This window comes from Opisthocomus hoazin, chromosome 2 (assembly GCF_030867145.1).
Source record: "Opisthocomus hoazin isolate bOpiHoa1 chromosome 2, bOpiHoa1.hap1, whole genome shotgun sequence".
Taxonomy (NCBI): domain Eukaryota; kingdom Metazoa; phylum Chordata; class Aves; order Opisthocomiformes; family Opisthocomidae; genus Opisthocomus; species Opisthocomus hoazin.
Window position 1 is genome coordinate 26860696 of NC_134415.1, and position 17096 is coordinate 26877791.

General features: G+C 39.6%; 1 protein-coding gene across 3 annotated transcripts in view; it reads right to left on the bottom strand.

Annotated features, from left to right (window-relative positions):
• Positions 1–17096, bottom strand: part of LPGAT1 (lysophosphatidylglycerol acyltransferase 1) — a 64814-nt gene that overhangs the window by 13498 nt on the left and 34220 nt on the right. For all 3 annotated transcript variants that reach the window (XM_075412954.1, XM_075412955.1, XM_075412956.1), the window contains 3 exons: positions 15466–15561; positions 11860–12133; positions 5278–5404 (listed from right to left, as the gene is read on the bottom strand). In XM_075412954.1, coding sequence (XP_075269069.1) covers positions 5278–5404; positions 11860–12133; positions 15466–15561 — 497 coding nt within the window. The remainder of the gene's footprint in view (positions 1–5277; positions 5405–11859; positions 12134–15465; positions 15562–17096) is intronic.

Genomic DNA, 17096 nt, shown 5'->3' on the forward strand with positions numbered 1-17096 from the left:
AAGCTAAGCATCAAACAAACTTCATACCCACAGTTTGTTCCCAATTTTTAACTCGTGGGTTTTGACAACAGAACTGCAGCACATGGGAAATCTTACTATTAGAGAAACTCGGAGTCCAGCTGAGAAACACCAAGTCAGTTAGACCAAAGAAGTGGCTGGTGGAAGAAGAAAAGAAACAATCCCAAAACTCAGCTCACTGTGGGGAAACGGCTGGAGCTGAGAATGGTAGCCAGTATGCACTCTTGCTACAGAGACACCAAACCGCTCGGCCTACTTCTGCCAAGTGCAACTGCGGTAAATTTGGATGTATGGTCAAGGCACATCACAAAATGACCTAAGCGTAAAGTTAAACCAGCCTGAGCAGGCCAGCCTTTCCAACAGTCTTTAAAAGGCAGGTCTCACAATGATGCCTCTAGTTAGAGATGCCTTGCACCTTCCAGCCCTTTTTTTATTTTTTGGTGCTTACTGCTTCAATAGAGGAGTTGAAATTTTCCCCCAGAATTCCCATGCCATTTGACCCGGAAGAAGTTAATTAGGTATTTTCCTTGAATATCATGTTTCAGCGAGCAAACCCAGTTTTTCAACACTTTCCAATGAGCTTTCAGACAAGTCTGTCAAGGTCAAAAAATTATTCAACAGTTAAAAGGACAAGTTCTCACACCTTTGTGTTTTGAAGAAACTGAAATTTGATAATTGTCCTTCTAGGAAAGTGTCTTTTGACATCCCAAGGAAAATCAGGCCACAGCTCAGGCTTATGAACTTCTGAAAAACACGTCATTTGTACAGCAAGTTTGAAAAGCAAGCTTCAGGTCATTATCAAAATTGAGCTTTCAAACTAAAAAAGATTACTGGATTAAACTGAACCTTCTCTGCCATTTCCATCAGCTAGAGAAGCATCTAAAAATGAAAACACAAGGCTGCTTGCTGTGTCCTCTACCCTCCTCTGTTGCTCCATAAGTAGGACGAAAAAGAAATAATCCTGCAGTAGAAGGACAGGCTGTGAGAAAAGGAAAACACGAGATGTGAAAGATCGTAAGGCAGAAAGAGACAGGCTGTGACCAAGAGGAGCGGCAGAAAGGTCTGACTGACCGACCAGAACAAAAGAGGCTCTGCAGCCTCCTCTGCTCCAGTTCAAGTAGCACAGAAAATGTCGCTTTTTTCCCATGCTGCTGTCATGCACCAGCTCCTCCCTGTGGAGTACTCTAGAAGGGGAAAAGCGTGTTTAAGCCCCAGTTCTCCTTTCATACAGTAGACACAGCATCTGGGCAAGCCTATTTTTTACTTTTTCCAAAGGGGTGCTTTTTTTTGTAATATTTTTATTTTGCTATAACTCAGTTAAAAGAAATGACAGATGAGAAACACTGAAAAACAGAAACATCTCTGACATTTTCCATCTTTGAAAGACATTTCTGACTTTTCCATCTTTTTAAACATGAAGTCCACTTTACCTTGGGTTTTCCCTTGCTAGCCGAGTTTGTTTCAGAGTTAAACAAACGTACCACCTTAACAAGGACGTCTCAGCGCTCAGTAGAGCACAGGCCTTTTCAACCATCAGTCACTGATTTAATCCTTTCTTACGCTCTTAAGGACAAAGAGTAGTTAATACCCAATTGTTCTCAAAATTAAGAATTACTGAGAAACCACCTCGGATTTGTGACGTGTAGAATAAGCGCTGGCATTCCTGGCTGACAACCCCAGATCCACTAATGGTTCCGTTCCAGCAATGTTTTGGTCTCCACGTGGAAGATGAACTTAAAGAAGGAGTTTAGGTTTCCTGGTCAAGCCGTACAGCTATACAGGTCTGGTGTATCGACCTCCGCCCCATGGCTTGACCAGCTCTCAGGGAGCAACACTGCACAGAAACCTCCCAGGATACTTTTCAGCACATTAAAAGGTAGCTCGGCATTTTCAAACAGAAGTGTCAGGGACGAAAGGAAGGAGGTTGACAAGGCAAAGATTAGCTACCCGGTCACAAAGTTCAGCTGTTCGTAGCATGCGCTGTTTAACCAGCATAAAGGGGTCTGGTGTTTCCCAGAACTGCTCCTGATCAAGATCTGACACAGAAACAGGCTTGAGACATCACTGTATTTTCAGACAAGTGAGGACACTACCAAGGCAGCACACATGCAAAGATCCTGAGAGACAGTTTTCCATTGACCATACCTATAATTTCAAAAATAAGCTCTAAGAAATTGATGTCAGCCCACTGGGCTTCAATTATTTGGCTTCTCGATCCTGGAGAAGGTTCAATAAAGTGACAGCAGAGCCATAAGGTTTTCTTTAACACCACAAACCCTCTGGGAGACAACGGGTGTTCCCTACTCTTCCCTGTCCACCACCTCTAGGTTCCCAGCCACATACTCCATCTTCACAGGTTGTCAGTGGTACCAACAGCTCTGTACAAATCATCAATACATGATTTAAAGTTGTCAAAACCCTAAAGGTGCCCACCACATTATGGCATTCTGCCAAATAAATAACGCCTAATGATTAAAGTCAGGTCATCTGGGGGGAAAAAAAACCAAACCAAAACAGTTGCTGTAATGCCCTGAAGGGAATCCAACTGGAAAATTTCTGTATAAGCAATAGAAAAGGATGATGCAACACAAGTGAATTCATGTACACATGCTGTTCTGTTGCTCTCTGCTAATCCTGCCACGGATAAGTATATCCTTTACACCAAACAGAAAAATACTTTTAAAGCCACACAAAAATATCTAAAAATAAATTTTATTGTCAAACACATTGAAGGTGAAAATTCACCTTATTCATTCCAAACTACAGCTCTAATTCCAGGTACATTAAAAGGCCTTAGCATATCATAGCAAGATGATATGCCAAATCTGGAAAAAAGGATACAAAAGGGATATGATATTTTTTGGTACAGAATTATTCTGGGCAGTCAAAGCAAAGAGTTGCAGAAGGACCTGACAACAGTTGCACGTGAAATTAAATACTAATAAATGCAAGGCAATGAACACTGGGGAAGGAAAAAGCACCAGCAGCTACGCATACACTGCCACAGGCTCTACGATTAGCTGTTGTTACTCTGGTAAGCAATCCTCAAATCACCATGGGGAACTCAGGATGTCAGTCAACTCACAAACTAGTTATAGCAGAACCAGAAAAGGCGTGGACAAAAGTAACAAGGTAACCAGGGAAAGGCTTTTGTGTAAGGAGACAGCAAACAGATGAAGACTCATCGGACTGGGAGGGGAACAGGGACAGCTAAGGCAGGGTATAAGAAAGCTCATACGAGAGCTTTTGAGGTATAAGGGGGTCACTGCGGAATTATTCCTCCACTACCAGCAGGACACGGCAAACAGGGTGCTCCCACTGAAGGCATCAGGTGGAGAACTTACTAACATAGGCAAAACGGAAGGGGTCCCAGCTGCCACTCTCAAGAACAGTTACACGTTGCGTCATGGGAAATGGTAGAAATCTAAACATTAGCAGGCTAAAAATGGTATTAGACAAGTTCATGAAGGCCAGGTCCACCAGCACCTACCAGAAGAGAGATCCAGGCGCAATGCGTGCACAGAGCATGTTACAGCCACCGCGTGTTTATGCGCAGAGGGATCACCTGTGGGCTGCCACCCTGTGCCTTTGCTGCTACCGCCCGCTGTCAGAGCCAGGGTACTCTGCTAAACGCATCTTTAAGAATTGCTGCCGTGCATCCAGCTAAAGCTCTTACAGTCCACAGGACACGTGCCTAAACTTGACATACCAGTTTAAGAATTACCAGGACTGGAAAGTTAGCCAACACTCCAGTTAAAACCAAGACACTCAGTTGTCATTTGAGAGGTATTACATCCAGCTCTCAAACTTCAGAGACATGCCGCTACATTAGTTTCCATTTGGGGCATACTTCAAATGTTTTTACAGGGTCAGCAGTAACAACTAGAGGTTCTTTACAAAACAAACAAACAAACAAACAAACAGAGAGGCTTTCCCCCATCTACTAAACCACTAAACCAGTGATTAAGACCCTCTGGAAGAAAACAACAAACCTACACCCAACAATAAACAAAATTTTAGGGTTTTTTTTCTTAGAATTTTAGTACTACAAGAACTGTAACATTCAAGTTCAATGCAAGGAAGGTTAAATCATATTTATGCTTGTGCTCAAAAATAGGTTTTGAATGTACATATTTAGAAGCAGGAAGTTAATTCAACTTAAGATAACCTCTTCTCTTTTTTAAAGGAAGTATTTTTGGAAATACTCTTTAGTAAAATTCTAAACACATTCACTTTGCAATCATCCCAGAGATCTGAGTACTAAGGTGACCTGAATAAAGCACAATAGATACTATGATATCTTACATAAATTAAGGTGTAAGTATGTTCACCTTTGGAAAAACTTGAAGGCAGATTTCCATAAAAACCACAGACAGATTTAAACATGGCTGTGGAAAGGAGCTCCGGTGAGCAGCCTAGACTCTGCACCACAAAACACTGACACAGCAGCGATGCTGAAGAAGGTCATTCCCAGCTAAACTGCCACCCAGGGGATCCACACAAGGACATCTGAAAGCTTAGTGTAAAGTCTAAAAGCTCCCCATATCAGTAAAAGGGAATTAATACAAAATAATGCAATTTTGGGATAAAACGTGATCAACTTCTTTGTCACGGGAAGAGTGCTACAATATTTCTGGAGATTTCAGACTTGCAACTAGCTGAAAACAAAAAGCAAAACGCAGCTTCTCTCTCCACCAGTTTAGGTCACCAGACAGAGAACTGCTGAGAAGAAAAGTTTTAACAGTATCCCATCCCAGGTGTCAATGAGATTTACTACTATTTTCAGAGTGTTGCTCTGCTCAACTAGTAAGAGTATGCTTTGAGTGAACAAGCTGGCAGTTCTTTGTCAGAAAGTTAAACACAATATGTAATAATCTCTTAGGAACTCTATTATTTAATAACACAGTGATTCTTAATTTGTTGTCAAAAACAAACAAACAAACAAATCAAGTTGGGTTTACCAGCACCTTAAGATTAAAGCGGAAAAGATGACCTAGCCATCAGCATATTCCCCATAAGTATATTCAGCCACAGGACATTAGTCAAAAACTGTGCTAAGATATGGAGCGGTCACTGACCTTTTCAAAAGAAAATCGTGTTGTGTTTAGATAGTATGAGTTGCCCACCTATGTGAGATGCACATAAAAAAGGCATTGCTATTGATTTGCCATATCCTGAAACATGACATTACTAATTTGTGAATACTCGGGTTTTTTTAATATTTTAGTTCAATGTAAGAGTAAAACATTTATTTCCTACCTGTAATGTACATGTGTAACCATTGGTTGTCGGTAGCCAAGAATCCAAGTTTGGATGTCTAAAAGTTCGCCTTTGGGATATGCAATGGTTGTATCTATCACCCACTGGAGGCCTTTTGATTTGCTCTCTACGAACAAAAAGAAATGCGGTATTCAGAGTAATCAGAAAGTGCATGTCACTTCTTTGATAGTTATTCCATTTTATATTACTTCATGAGGTATGAGGCACAAATACAATAAGACAGCCAAAAATCAAATCCAGATGTCATTACAGAGCACAGAAATATTCTTACAAATTTCAGCTAGGCCAAGATTTTACTTTCATGGTTATTTCTGTGGTTCTTACATATTGTAGTACATAGAATAGAACAAGTTCACTCACAGAGTATGAGTACAGTCATATAACGTGGGCCCAAATGTTAGGTACTTCCCCCCATTCATGAAAATGAAAACTTCAAAAATAAAAATCTAACTTTCTTTGTCTGCACTTTAAGCACATTTAGAACTAGACCTTCTTAAAAGCTCACGGTTGCAGCTCACTGATGAGGCAACAGCCACACAGATCTCTCAAAGGCTCTTAAAAACCCGAGTTATGGGATAAAGAGGAAATACATCACTTTGTGTATTAAAGACAAGCAAGCAATGAATAGAAGATGGTCAGTTTTCACAATAGAGAGGAGACTGCATCCACAAGGTCCCAGAAAGACTGATACCAGTACATTTTCATATGCTGCTCAGCATATTTAGAAACTGAAAACAGGATCAAAGGAGGAGAAAATATTTGCTATGAATATTATTCAGGAGAGTCAAATTTAAATCTGAACACAGGTTACTACCAGCAATAGTCAAGGTCAGGTATCAACCTGACCTCTCTGGCATGTCTTCAATTCACTGGTTTGCAAAGAGGCAAAGCAGCATATCTGGAAAGCAAACCAGGAAGGAGGGGCACGTTGCCAAGCTGGCACTTCAAGTTTTGCTTGTCAATTTTATATCTGTTCTGTGGGAGCAGGAGCTGCCTTGTATCTGAGGTCATGTTATGTTCGGACTAGTATACTAACATGCTTTCTTAATGCTTAACACACTAGTATAGTAATATGCTTACATCATACCCTGCAATATCTTAAAGCATTTAAAAAGCTATTAAAACCAGCCACCTGTTCACAGAAGCATGTAAGAGGTGTCAGGTCTTAGTACAAAGTACAAGACTCTTCAAGCCTGCAGCTGAGATAGCTATGAAAGAAATATGATAGATGTTGACAAAAACACTGTTGGCATGAAGAACATGCACAGGGATAGACTGTTCACCAACTTTCTCAATACAAGAATAGACATTTTCAAAATTAAGCCATGAGGAAAAGTCTTCAAAGCACACAGAGAGAAATGATTCTTCATGCAGAGGTGAATAAAATCATGGGGAACCCCTTACCAAAGGACGTCAAGGATGCCCAGCGTTGGGTTCAAGAGGGAACTGGACAAGTACATGGAAGAAATCTGTTGGAGGGTTAATTAAACAGGCAGAAACTCCCATCTAGCTTGGAAAACCTACCACACCGGAAACAGTCAGTAGCTAGGAGAGCGTGCGGGAGAAGTATGATGCATGTTTGCTATGTTCACACTCTTCCTCTGATATCCACTTGGAGCCATGGACAAGATGTTGGCCTAAACAGATGTTTCGTCTCACCCAGAATCGCTGCTCAAACTGTACAGAAGAGCTATCACACGCATGAAGAAATCTGCGACACACAGTCTGAGGTGCACTCTGAAAGCCACAGTTATTAACACCAACTAGAACATACATGCAAGGACTCTCTTGCAAGTTTCTACCTGCATTTAATTTCATTTAATTTGCATTTAGTTTAATTAAGTGTGAGAAGACAATTACAGCCACGCTATCGCATATATCTATCGATTATTTTAATAAGAGCTAGTGTTTTCATGGTGTCTACTCAACAATGGAGTTGTACTGCTTCTTTACAAATGCACATACACTACCTGAATAAGAATAGACAGTATTTCCTAATACTTAGGTTACAAGTTATCAGTAGCATGCAGTGTGCCATTCCAAAATGTGACCAAGTGCATGCTATGCAGGCCAAGCTGAAACATCCAGTGTCACCTTCTGGAAATACAGTATTTTAAAACTCTGACAGATACGTGAAATGAGAACACGAGGTCCCATTAGAGGCTTCAGGCTTGCCAGCATCATGACAGAGCGCTGGTCAAGTCTCTCTTAAGAAAAGCCCTAAGTACACGGTCCTTCATTTTAAAAGTACCAATGTATTAGAGAAAAGCCGATATGAAATTAATAGTAAATCCACAGATGTACTCATTTAGAAATGGATTTCGGAACAAAGCCACTCGATTTATTATTTTCCCACAAGTAAAGGAAGAACGGATAAAGACAAGTAAATTGTCTAAGTGAGTAAGCAACAAAGGTCATTAATTGCAATTAAAAAGTGCCAGATGAATATGGGCCCATTATCTTATTATTTACAGTAAAATGTTTTAAAATCTTTTATTAAATATTTAGCTAGTATTTCAAACTGTTCTTTTGGTGGATAATGGTTCAATCTTAATTACGGAAGACTCCTGCAGTCCTCTTCTGTGCTGATTTCCTACCTTCTGCTTTTGTGGAGCAGAGCTGTTGCATGGATTCCTCAGACCAGCGCCTTCCAGGGCAGGGTTGGGAGAAAAACCTGCCTCTGACAGCCTGTCAGGAACCCCGCATTAGAAAATAAATAAATAATAATTTCTGAAGGTAGTGTCAGCCTCCACAGACCCTCCTTTAGAGCAAAGAGGTCTTAGCACAGCTACCTCCACACTCAATTACCAAGACGTGCTAGCAAATCACATGTACATTTCTGCATGCTCTGCTTTAAAATAAGCCTTACATAATCATCCAAGATCTCACACTGCCAAAAAAACCTAAGTCACCAAGGATTTCAGAAATTAATTTTGAAATAAATCTTGCTGTCCTTTTTGGCAGGTTATACTGTGTTGTGCCCTTCTTGCTAGCATATTTCTTTTAAAGCCATGAAGCTCTACCAGATCCTGAAACTGAAAAAGAAACAGACAACTGCACACAACACAAAAGGGTAGGACTTTCGTATCTCTGAGGATGCTGCTTTCAGGCCTAAGCAGATCTTTGCAGAAGAATAAACCCTATTATTTTGTAAATGGAGCATAGTAACAGGAACTTAGAACAGAAAGATTGTTGCATTAGTTATAATATGGTGTGAATCTCATGTCTGGCATTTGAAGCTGAAAAAAAGGGAGTTGCGTATACCTGTTCAAGAACTGCTCTTGCCAAGTTTGGCTTGGCCAACATAGCCACAGATGTTTCTAACAGCCAAACACTTTTGAACTTTCTACCTACCACTAAAAGACACCCTCATCTTTAATTTCTAGTACCTGCTGGAAGATTGAGCAGCCTGCCTGCCAGAGACTTCAGCAGAAGAAATTGCTGCAGAGGCCAAATTTAAGCTGATCTTTCCAAGTATTAAGTTTTTCTTCTCTGGTCTCAGTCTGCTTGCCACTTCCAGCATAGGTGGAGGACTTTGATTTCTCAAACTGCCTCAAAATATTAGCAGTCCGATTCTTTTTAAATACTACATAAATGTTCAAAACAGGCCTGCAGGCATCTGTCCTACACAGTTGCATCCAAACCACGCAGTAATAATGTACCTTAGTATGAATGGTACATACTTGCCTTATGAGTGCTAAGACAAGACTGAACAATCACATGCAACAGTAGCTTTCCGGCCTAGACAAAAAAAACAAACAACACAAACCACCAAAATAAAATTTAAACAGTCTCCTAACTTGTTGTTTGTTTTGTTCTTTCTAAATCACCAGCAGAGGCAAATCTTCGTAACTATTTTCTTCCTTGTTTTTGTTCCAGCTATGGATTCACAGTAATTTGCTTCACTAGATATGAAGCAACTTACTATTGCTGAATGTCTTGTCTTCAGCCTCTGTGGTCCTCTCACAGCAGATACCTGACTCTCTACAATCACAAATTTAGTGGGGTTCCCTCTAGGTCCTCCCTGCAGTTACTCTCAACCAATGCTAAAATCTGGATTTGACTGTGCGCAGGACTCTCCAAACCTGCCAGCAGACCGTCACTGAGAAAAAGAGGAATTTATAAAGCCAGGTTTCAGCAGGAAACCTCGCCTCCAGCCCAGCTCTGGGTGGTGCAATACTGCCAGATTGCATCCGGAGTGGAAAAGAATGCACCAGTCAGGCGTGAACCCGAGGACTGCAGATTCCACTTGAAAAAGAAAATATTTATCAGCATTCACTAGTATTCAGGTGTGGTTTCCTGAACACTTGCATGACTACAAACGCAGCCAAAAGCGGCTGGTACCTCCCCCTGCACAGTAATACGTTCTTGTAACCTGCTGCTTGTCCTCTACTTCTATGATCAACTGGACCACTGCCCTTAAAATTTAGTCTTTTCCCAAAGATCAGCTCTCACACTGAACATCTTACTCTTGATCCCAAGATGTCTCCGCAACAAATCACCTGGAACAAAATAAGAAGCCCCTTTTCCAGGATATCAAAAAGCCTTCCCACATATTATTCAAGTCACATTCCTCATATAACAGTAAATCAAAAAGTTTGATTAAAAAAAAAAAAAACGATTATAAAGTCCAGTGTCGAGCCCTCCAGAAGGGAAAATTTAATTCCTCTGAGAACTGAATGTATTGTGCTACATTTGAAAACAGAAAGATAAGGTTTCAGTATGGCTCTAATCAAGCTCATAGCAACCTCTTATCAGACAAAAAATTGCTGCATGGTAAAATAAAGCAGAATTTAAAAAAAACATAGTCGACCAAGGTTGATCAAACATAAGGTCTGGAATGCTGATCTTCAGTGAACAATTGCTCCAAACTCCTTTGAATGGCCAGCTGTTCAGCACTTAAAACATTTTGCTAGTTCTAAAACTCAGAAGATCAATTCTTATTAACTGAAGAAACACTGTACTTGCAATTATGTTAGAGACTAAGTTTTCTGTTAAAAAATTAGACAAACAAAGCCACAAAAGATGCCACACATGCACAGACTGGTCCCTATAAGGTTAAGGTGATGATAGCTATGCATGAAGTATTTCTGTTCTGCACTAAAACCTTCTCCTGGAGCACAGGGACCAGCACCACTTAACTACATTGTTTGTACCTCCCAGCTTCAAAAGCAGTCAAGCCATCAAGTGATAGTACTACCTCTCCTATACGTTTTGCCATCCTCCTATTTATTTAGGAATAAAATTATACAATTTTGTTAAAATTGAACAAGTGTTTCAAAAGACAGTAAACGCAGCAATTGTTTTAGTCATTTAGTTTATTATTTACTAGCAATAAGTTCAATTTCACTTCGATGAAGGCTAGTACTTGGCTAGACTTTAAATAGTGAAAGAAGGCTTGGAAACTGTTAGGAGGAAATTAAGAAAATAGAGGCTGCTTGCCTTGGCAATGCAACCAACATAGAACTGATTGGTTTAAGTACCAGAATAATCAAATAGTATTGATTATTTAGCTCAGTAACATTTGTTCTTCCTGTCACTTTACAGAGGAAGAATCAGGTAATAAACTGTGGGAAATTAATAACTAGTACAAAAATAAAGTGCAAAGTGGATTGGATATTAAGAATACTAATTAAGGCTAATGAAATTTTGGGGAGGCTACTGAACCTCACACTTCACAACACAAACCCACCTTTACCAAAGGGATGACAGAAATCAGACCTTACAGAAGAAGGATAGAGGATGTAGCATTTAGCTGTTGCACAATTCTGGAACTACTATTTGAAGGCTGTAACTCCAGTGATACTTGACCTACAAAAGCAAAAGCCCCAGATAGTGGGCTGGGGAGCCAGGGCGTGACATGATGAAACAACTGCATGCAACATGATTTGTACCAAATTAGGGTGCAGTGTAGCAATATATCACAAATGATCCATCTTTTATTACAGTTGCTTTTGTCGTCTTTTCTCCTTTTATCCAGTATTATACACCATTCCAGCTGAGAAAGCAGAATGGTATAAAATCTACAATGGTATAAAAGCTATAAGGATAACTTTAAATTAAGTACTAATAAAATGACAGCACTCGAGATGTGTATCATGACTCAACATAACGCAGCTACCCAGGGAACTCAACAGGAAAGGGACATAATTTTTTACAAGGAGGAGTTACTCTTAATCCATAAACCAATAAAACTGGGGGATGGAAGGGGGGAGGTGAACCCCCGTCATTATCAGTGAAGCTTGGTGGTAACAAAAAGATTGAGAGAATGATAAATAATGAAGAGGAAAGCTTATTATAGTAGGTTGAATAATTTGGTAACCAGGACACCAGGAACATTGTTAAATAAGACAGTATAGTGCACAAGAAGAAGCAGTGCAGAGGAAAAATGTTTTCAGTGAACGATGAAGTTTAAGTGCAACACTGCTGACACACAAGCCACTTCCCAAGCAAAGGAATACAGTAATCACGTACCAAACGTTTATACCCAATCTCTATGCAAGACAGTGGTGAAACCTTTACTGCATATACTTTTATCCACAAGAGTGAAGCGGTCTTTACCTTTTATCACAGCGTCTCTACCTGCTGGAGTTCCATTTTCTTGCGGCGCTACAAGCGTTTTCAGAATTACTTGTGTTGCCCCAATTCTTGGCAGGGTGACATGTTCAAGAAATGGCAAATTGTTTTTCTTGGCAAACGCCTGGCTTGTTTCTCTCCTTTTCCTAAGAAAGCCACCCTCTGGAAATAAAACAATCCATTTCCGATTGCGGCTCCTGTAATATTTTTCTAGATGCTCCTTGAGCAACAGAAGCTGCTGGTCACGGTGTGCTCTTCCCTGTAAGGATAAAGCATTACATAAGTAAAATGAATGCTTAAAAGAGAGAAGATTAAGACAGACAATTATCACATTTCTGTGATTTACCTGTCTTCTCAGAGATACAAATAAGCCCCTAACACAACACAAAACAACGTTCCCAGAGTACCCACTGGTGGCCAAGTTCATGCGACTTTACAGAAAGGCTGAAAAAAAGCCCTTGAAATTGAGGATGAAGCTCCCAATTTGATGACTTCTCTGCAAGAGAGACATCCAGATTGTAAACAGGAATACCATGTAACAGGAGGATGGATTTACAGAATTCCTTAGTTGTTACTGCATCCCAAGTTGAATTTGCTAAACCAAAATGTGCAAGGACAATCTAGGGGTCAAGCTATGATTTGGAGGTCCACATATCATCAATAATTGCTGCAACCCAGACAGTATCTTTGCGTACGTATCTTCCATGCACCTCTCCCCACATCCCGTATTAGAATAGCAGAGGTACCAGAAGACACAGATGGATGTCAAGACCAGGCTTGAGTTCGGTTACCACAACAGAAACACAGATTTCTCTCAAACCTGTGCCGCTTGCATGCTTAGTCTCAACTGAAATCAGCACACTGATGGAAACAATTTTTTCTTCCTCTAGGAGAAACTGTTGAGTAAGAGTGATTCTGTTTGTGTGAACTCAAAGAAAGCCTACAACAATAAAAATAAGATGCCTGAAGGACCAAGGGGAGGAGGGAAAGAAAGAAAAAAAAAAAAAAAAAAAAAGACCCACACACCATCCCTCATTCATTTCTCCTCTTTGATGCATTAGCACAACTTTTTCACTTAAGATAGTACGATTTGTCCTTAATTACTGCAGAAATATCTTCAGTATCTTCAACAATAATCTCTTCTTGTCCCACTTCCACACACAGCAAGAGCAAGCTACCCAGATTTTCACAGGAATTAATTTACATCAATTATCATTCTTGAGTGTTCCAAAGTGACTTTACCAAATCACTCAAAAGACACGGGAGTGTCACCTCAGCAGAGGTGATTTTATTTCTCTGAAATGTCAACACAACTGCCACAAACATTCCTCTCCTTGGTGGTTGGGGTTTTTTTTGGCAGGGCAGAGGGAAAGAGTGGGGTTGAGTGAAAGACAACAAGAAATAGTATTTTATTGAAGACAAGTTTTGTGAAAGTGCTTCTCCTAGATTTTGAAATCTCACGATTGCAATTGCTTCCAGATCACCTCATAAAAGGGAAGGAAAAAGCTCTGCCTGTTCATACTAACGCAATTAAAGAGCAATATAAAAGTTCCTCAATTAAAACAGTCCTTCCCCACCAGACCACAGGACTCCAGGATAGCACAGTAGTTAAAAAAAAAGAACCAGCAGTAAACAATAAAATTCTCACATATTATATATTAGAACTCTCCAAAACATAAACAAGCCTAACAAGGACGACTGGTGGATAAATTGCCATTTAGCAAATACTGTGAGGTTTATGATGTTGCTGTGATACAGAAAAATCTACTGGACTAATGGGAAAGAGAAGGAGTGTTTAAAAGCAACCATGACTAGTGGAATACTGAAGAGTCCTGGAAGATAAAACACAATTAACACAGTGTCCAGAACGAAGAGAAAGTCAGTCAGACAGAAGCAGAACCAGCTCCTTAATACAATCAATTCCTGAAGACCACAGCTAGTTGATCAGCACCACAGGGAATGGGCTCAGCCTTCCTTCCTTTAGAAGAAAGAAAACAGGTAGCAACAGACTGCTGACAAGTTCTTTGGCATGCCATGCACTTTGCATCACCGATATGGCAAGTTATGGCCAGTCTTGGTTTCCAGTAAACTTTTAAATGGGAGAAAAGAAAACAACTAGTCAACTTCTAGTAGACCCTAGCATCATTTCCAAAACTGCCATTGGTTCTGCTCATAAAAATGAGGCTAATGGACATTTTTAACAAACATAATGTATTGGACCATGATCAAAGTACATTATGTTACAGGGGAAAAAAATGAAGTATTTGCTCATCCAAGTATTACTAGGGCCCTTCTGTAGTTAGGCAAAGGATCATTACTTACTCACCTTAAGTGTTTTTGCTACCCAAATGCTAATTAACAGCCAAGAAACATTTTGTTTTCAATTGGTTTATATTTAGACTCCTGATGCCATCATCTTATTTGTGATGTTGTGTATCTCAGCCACTTTACAAAAACCAGGAAAAGCCTTAGTTTTTGCAGCTTGGTAATGGTTTGGTTTTGTAACTGGAATTACAACACCACATTCAGAAATCACAATTAACAAGTCGACAGCCACGCGTACCTCAAAATGCGTAACTTGTGAATTGTAACTACTGAAATAGATTTACATTTTACAAAGTGCCGAACCCTGTTTCTTTCCATACTCTCACAGTACACAGTTGTATATCTCTAGAGACCTTTATTTTATTATCTAATTTTGCCTGAGGTTTTCTAACCATGTCTCTACTCTTAGTGAGAAATCTCACTTTAGCTGTGTATACCTGTGATTAAGTATTTCGTTATTTCATTCTCAGGAAATTAGCTTCTCCTTCTCTGTAAAGTGAAAATTCATTAATTCTCTCTGGCTGCCCACACTTTTCAAGACCACACAAACAAAAATAAGGAGAGGAAAGAAAATGTGTATGCTGGACATTGCAGTTCACCTAACTGGCAGCAGCTTTGTGCTTATCATTGTATTATTAAGTTTCTACTTCTAGAGTGCAGTTTGATCAACAGCTACCAAACAACAACAAAAAAACCCAAACTGTAAGAAAAAAATCTGAGGTTTTCACTCCTTAACATTTGAGATGCTGGGCTCAACACACATTATTTCCCGATGCTCAAATAATAACTGACCTTCAAGAATCAAGTAATTACTATCTATGCAGGTCCATCACCACCTTAAACTTGTCTACTACCATGTCACCATCAAAAGGGATGGTCCTGCCTGTCCTTATCTGAAACTTTGACAGTCAGAACAGTGACCTAACCAGACTCATTGCACAGCTTCAAGGTCACTAAAGAAAGAAGAGAAGCATCCACAATGGGCAGTCAGAAGTGGAGAGACAAAAAGGACTGTCCATGTACCATGCTTGTACATCTCTCTTATAAAAGGCTCCCATCATGATTAGGCTCCATAAACATTTGTGTCTAGGGAAATAATCAAATAAGCTTGGGAAAAAAGCAGTTCAGAACAAAGCTCTACCCCAACACACACATTACAGCATAGTTATTTTACCCTGCAAACCATCCAGGAGGTAATGACTAAGTCCCATAACACCACAACGTTCTAACCATAAGGATAAAGCACTTTTACGTGTTTCCATTTACCTGTCTTATAAAGAAGTCTCCATGGATTAGAGACACAATGCCAAAGTTTGTATACTTAAAAATATGATCCATCAGCCACATCATCTGACGGACAACCTGAAAAGTTAAAAAAAAAAAGTTTGGTAAATATCAAGGGCAGAGAATTAGGTATATACTGGTCATATTCTTGTCACCCTTGCAACAGCAATAAAACTAGTAAATATACGGAATAAAGTCATTTATGCCCCAAAGTATAAAGCAGCACATGAGCTACACTTCTCCCTCATGAGCAGTATTAAATAGCTGCCTTTTTGTAATATAATATCCAGTTCTACACTATTAGCCATATGCTAATTTCTACTCCATCTTTTCAAACAAGTAGTGTAATGCTTCTTACTGACATACCACCACCATTTTAAGCCAGCTGCAAAGTAAAACCATTTTCAGTGTTTGTTAAAGTACAGAAAAAAATACAGATCTGTATGTGAAATCTCCAACTGTTCTATGCCTACCGCAAAAACATGTTTCCTTATTCCTTTTTGTACTTGGCAATTTTGGGGATGAGATTATGTTGTTCTCGTGCTTCTGACTTGCATGTGCTACAAAGACATTCACTGTCTTTTGACAGCAGCATTCACCGAGACCTATGTACAGCCCACATGCCATTACTGATTTCTCTCATGGCAGCGCAGCCACATGCATCCCAGAGAATTTCATTAAGTTGTGCTCCCTGTCCCAGCCAAGAAGCATGCTGAGTAGGCAAAAATCAATGTTGAGCCATTAGATTCACTTTGACTGCCACTTCTTACAGGACAGTGAAGACAGATACTATATCTGTTCAGTCCTTTGAGATTTAAAATAGAAGAATTACTCCAGAAAAGGTAAATAACAGAAGGGAAAAGCTTCTTCTATCACAAGGTCTTTCCCCTCTATAGCTCCTACATGTAGATTTTGAGAGGGGTAGGAACTGGCTCTCCAAAACTGAAAGATCCACTGTCTCTTACATGATCTCAATCATACATGAGGCTAGCTGCCTTTAATCTCCCCTATGTTATAAGGCCACACCAAGACTGATTCAAGTTCAGTGAAACTTAGTCATATAACATAGTACTCTTCCATTTATCACTATCAAAAAAGCATATGGAGAACCATGACATTTCTCTGGTAGGTAGAAGATCGTTTTTTCAATCTTAAAACAGGCACCTTCTGCTTGGCATCTTTCATTTGGACAAGACACATAATTTGAGGCAAAGACAGAATGTAAGCAGTCTAAGAAATATAGATTTCCTCTAGAAAACACAATGTATTTTTCATGTATTAGTCTATTACACCTACTGCTGAAGTGTATTCAACGCTTCTCTCCAAACACCAGAGGCTTGCACAGTACCTGAAATACACGGAATCCACATTCCTGCCTTCAACAATACTTCTAACAAAACAGTTGGATGCAGTTAAAGATGGTGCTTTTACTTGATTCCAGATCTTCCCATGTCTACATGGAATTTGTAGAAAGAAGTAGAACATATTTCATGCAGGAATTTTGTTTTGTAAAAGCAGCTCAATAATTTGCAATTTATATCTAAATTGCATCTATTAGTTCAATAAGTCTTTCTTCCAAAGAAATCTAATTATCTCTTGGAGTGCTCTGATTA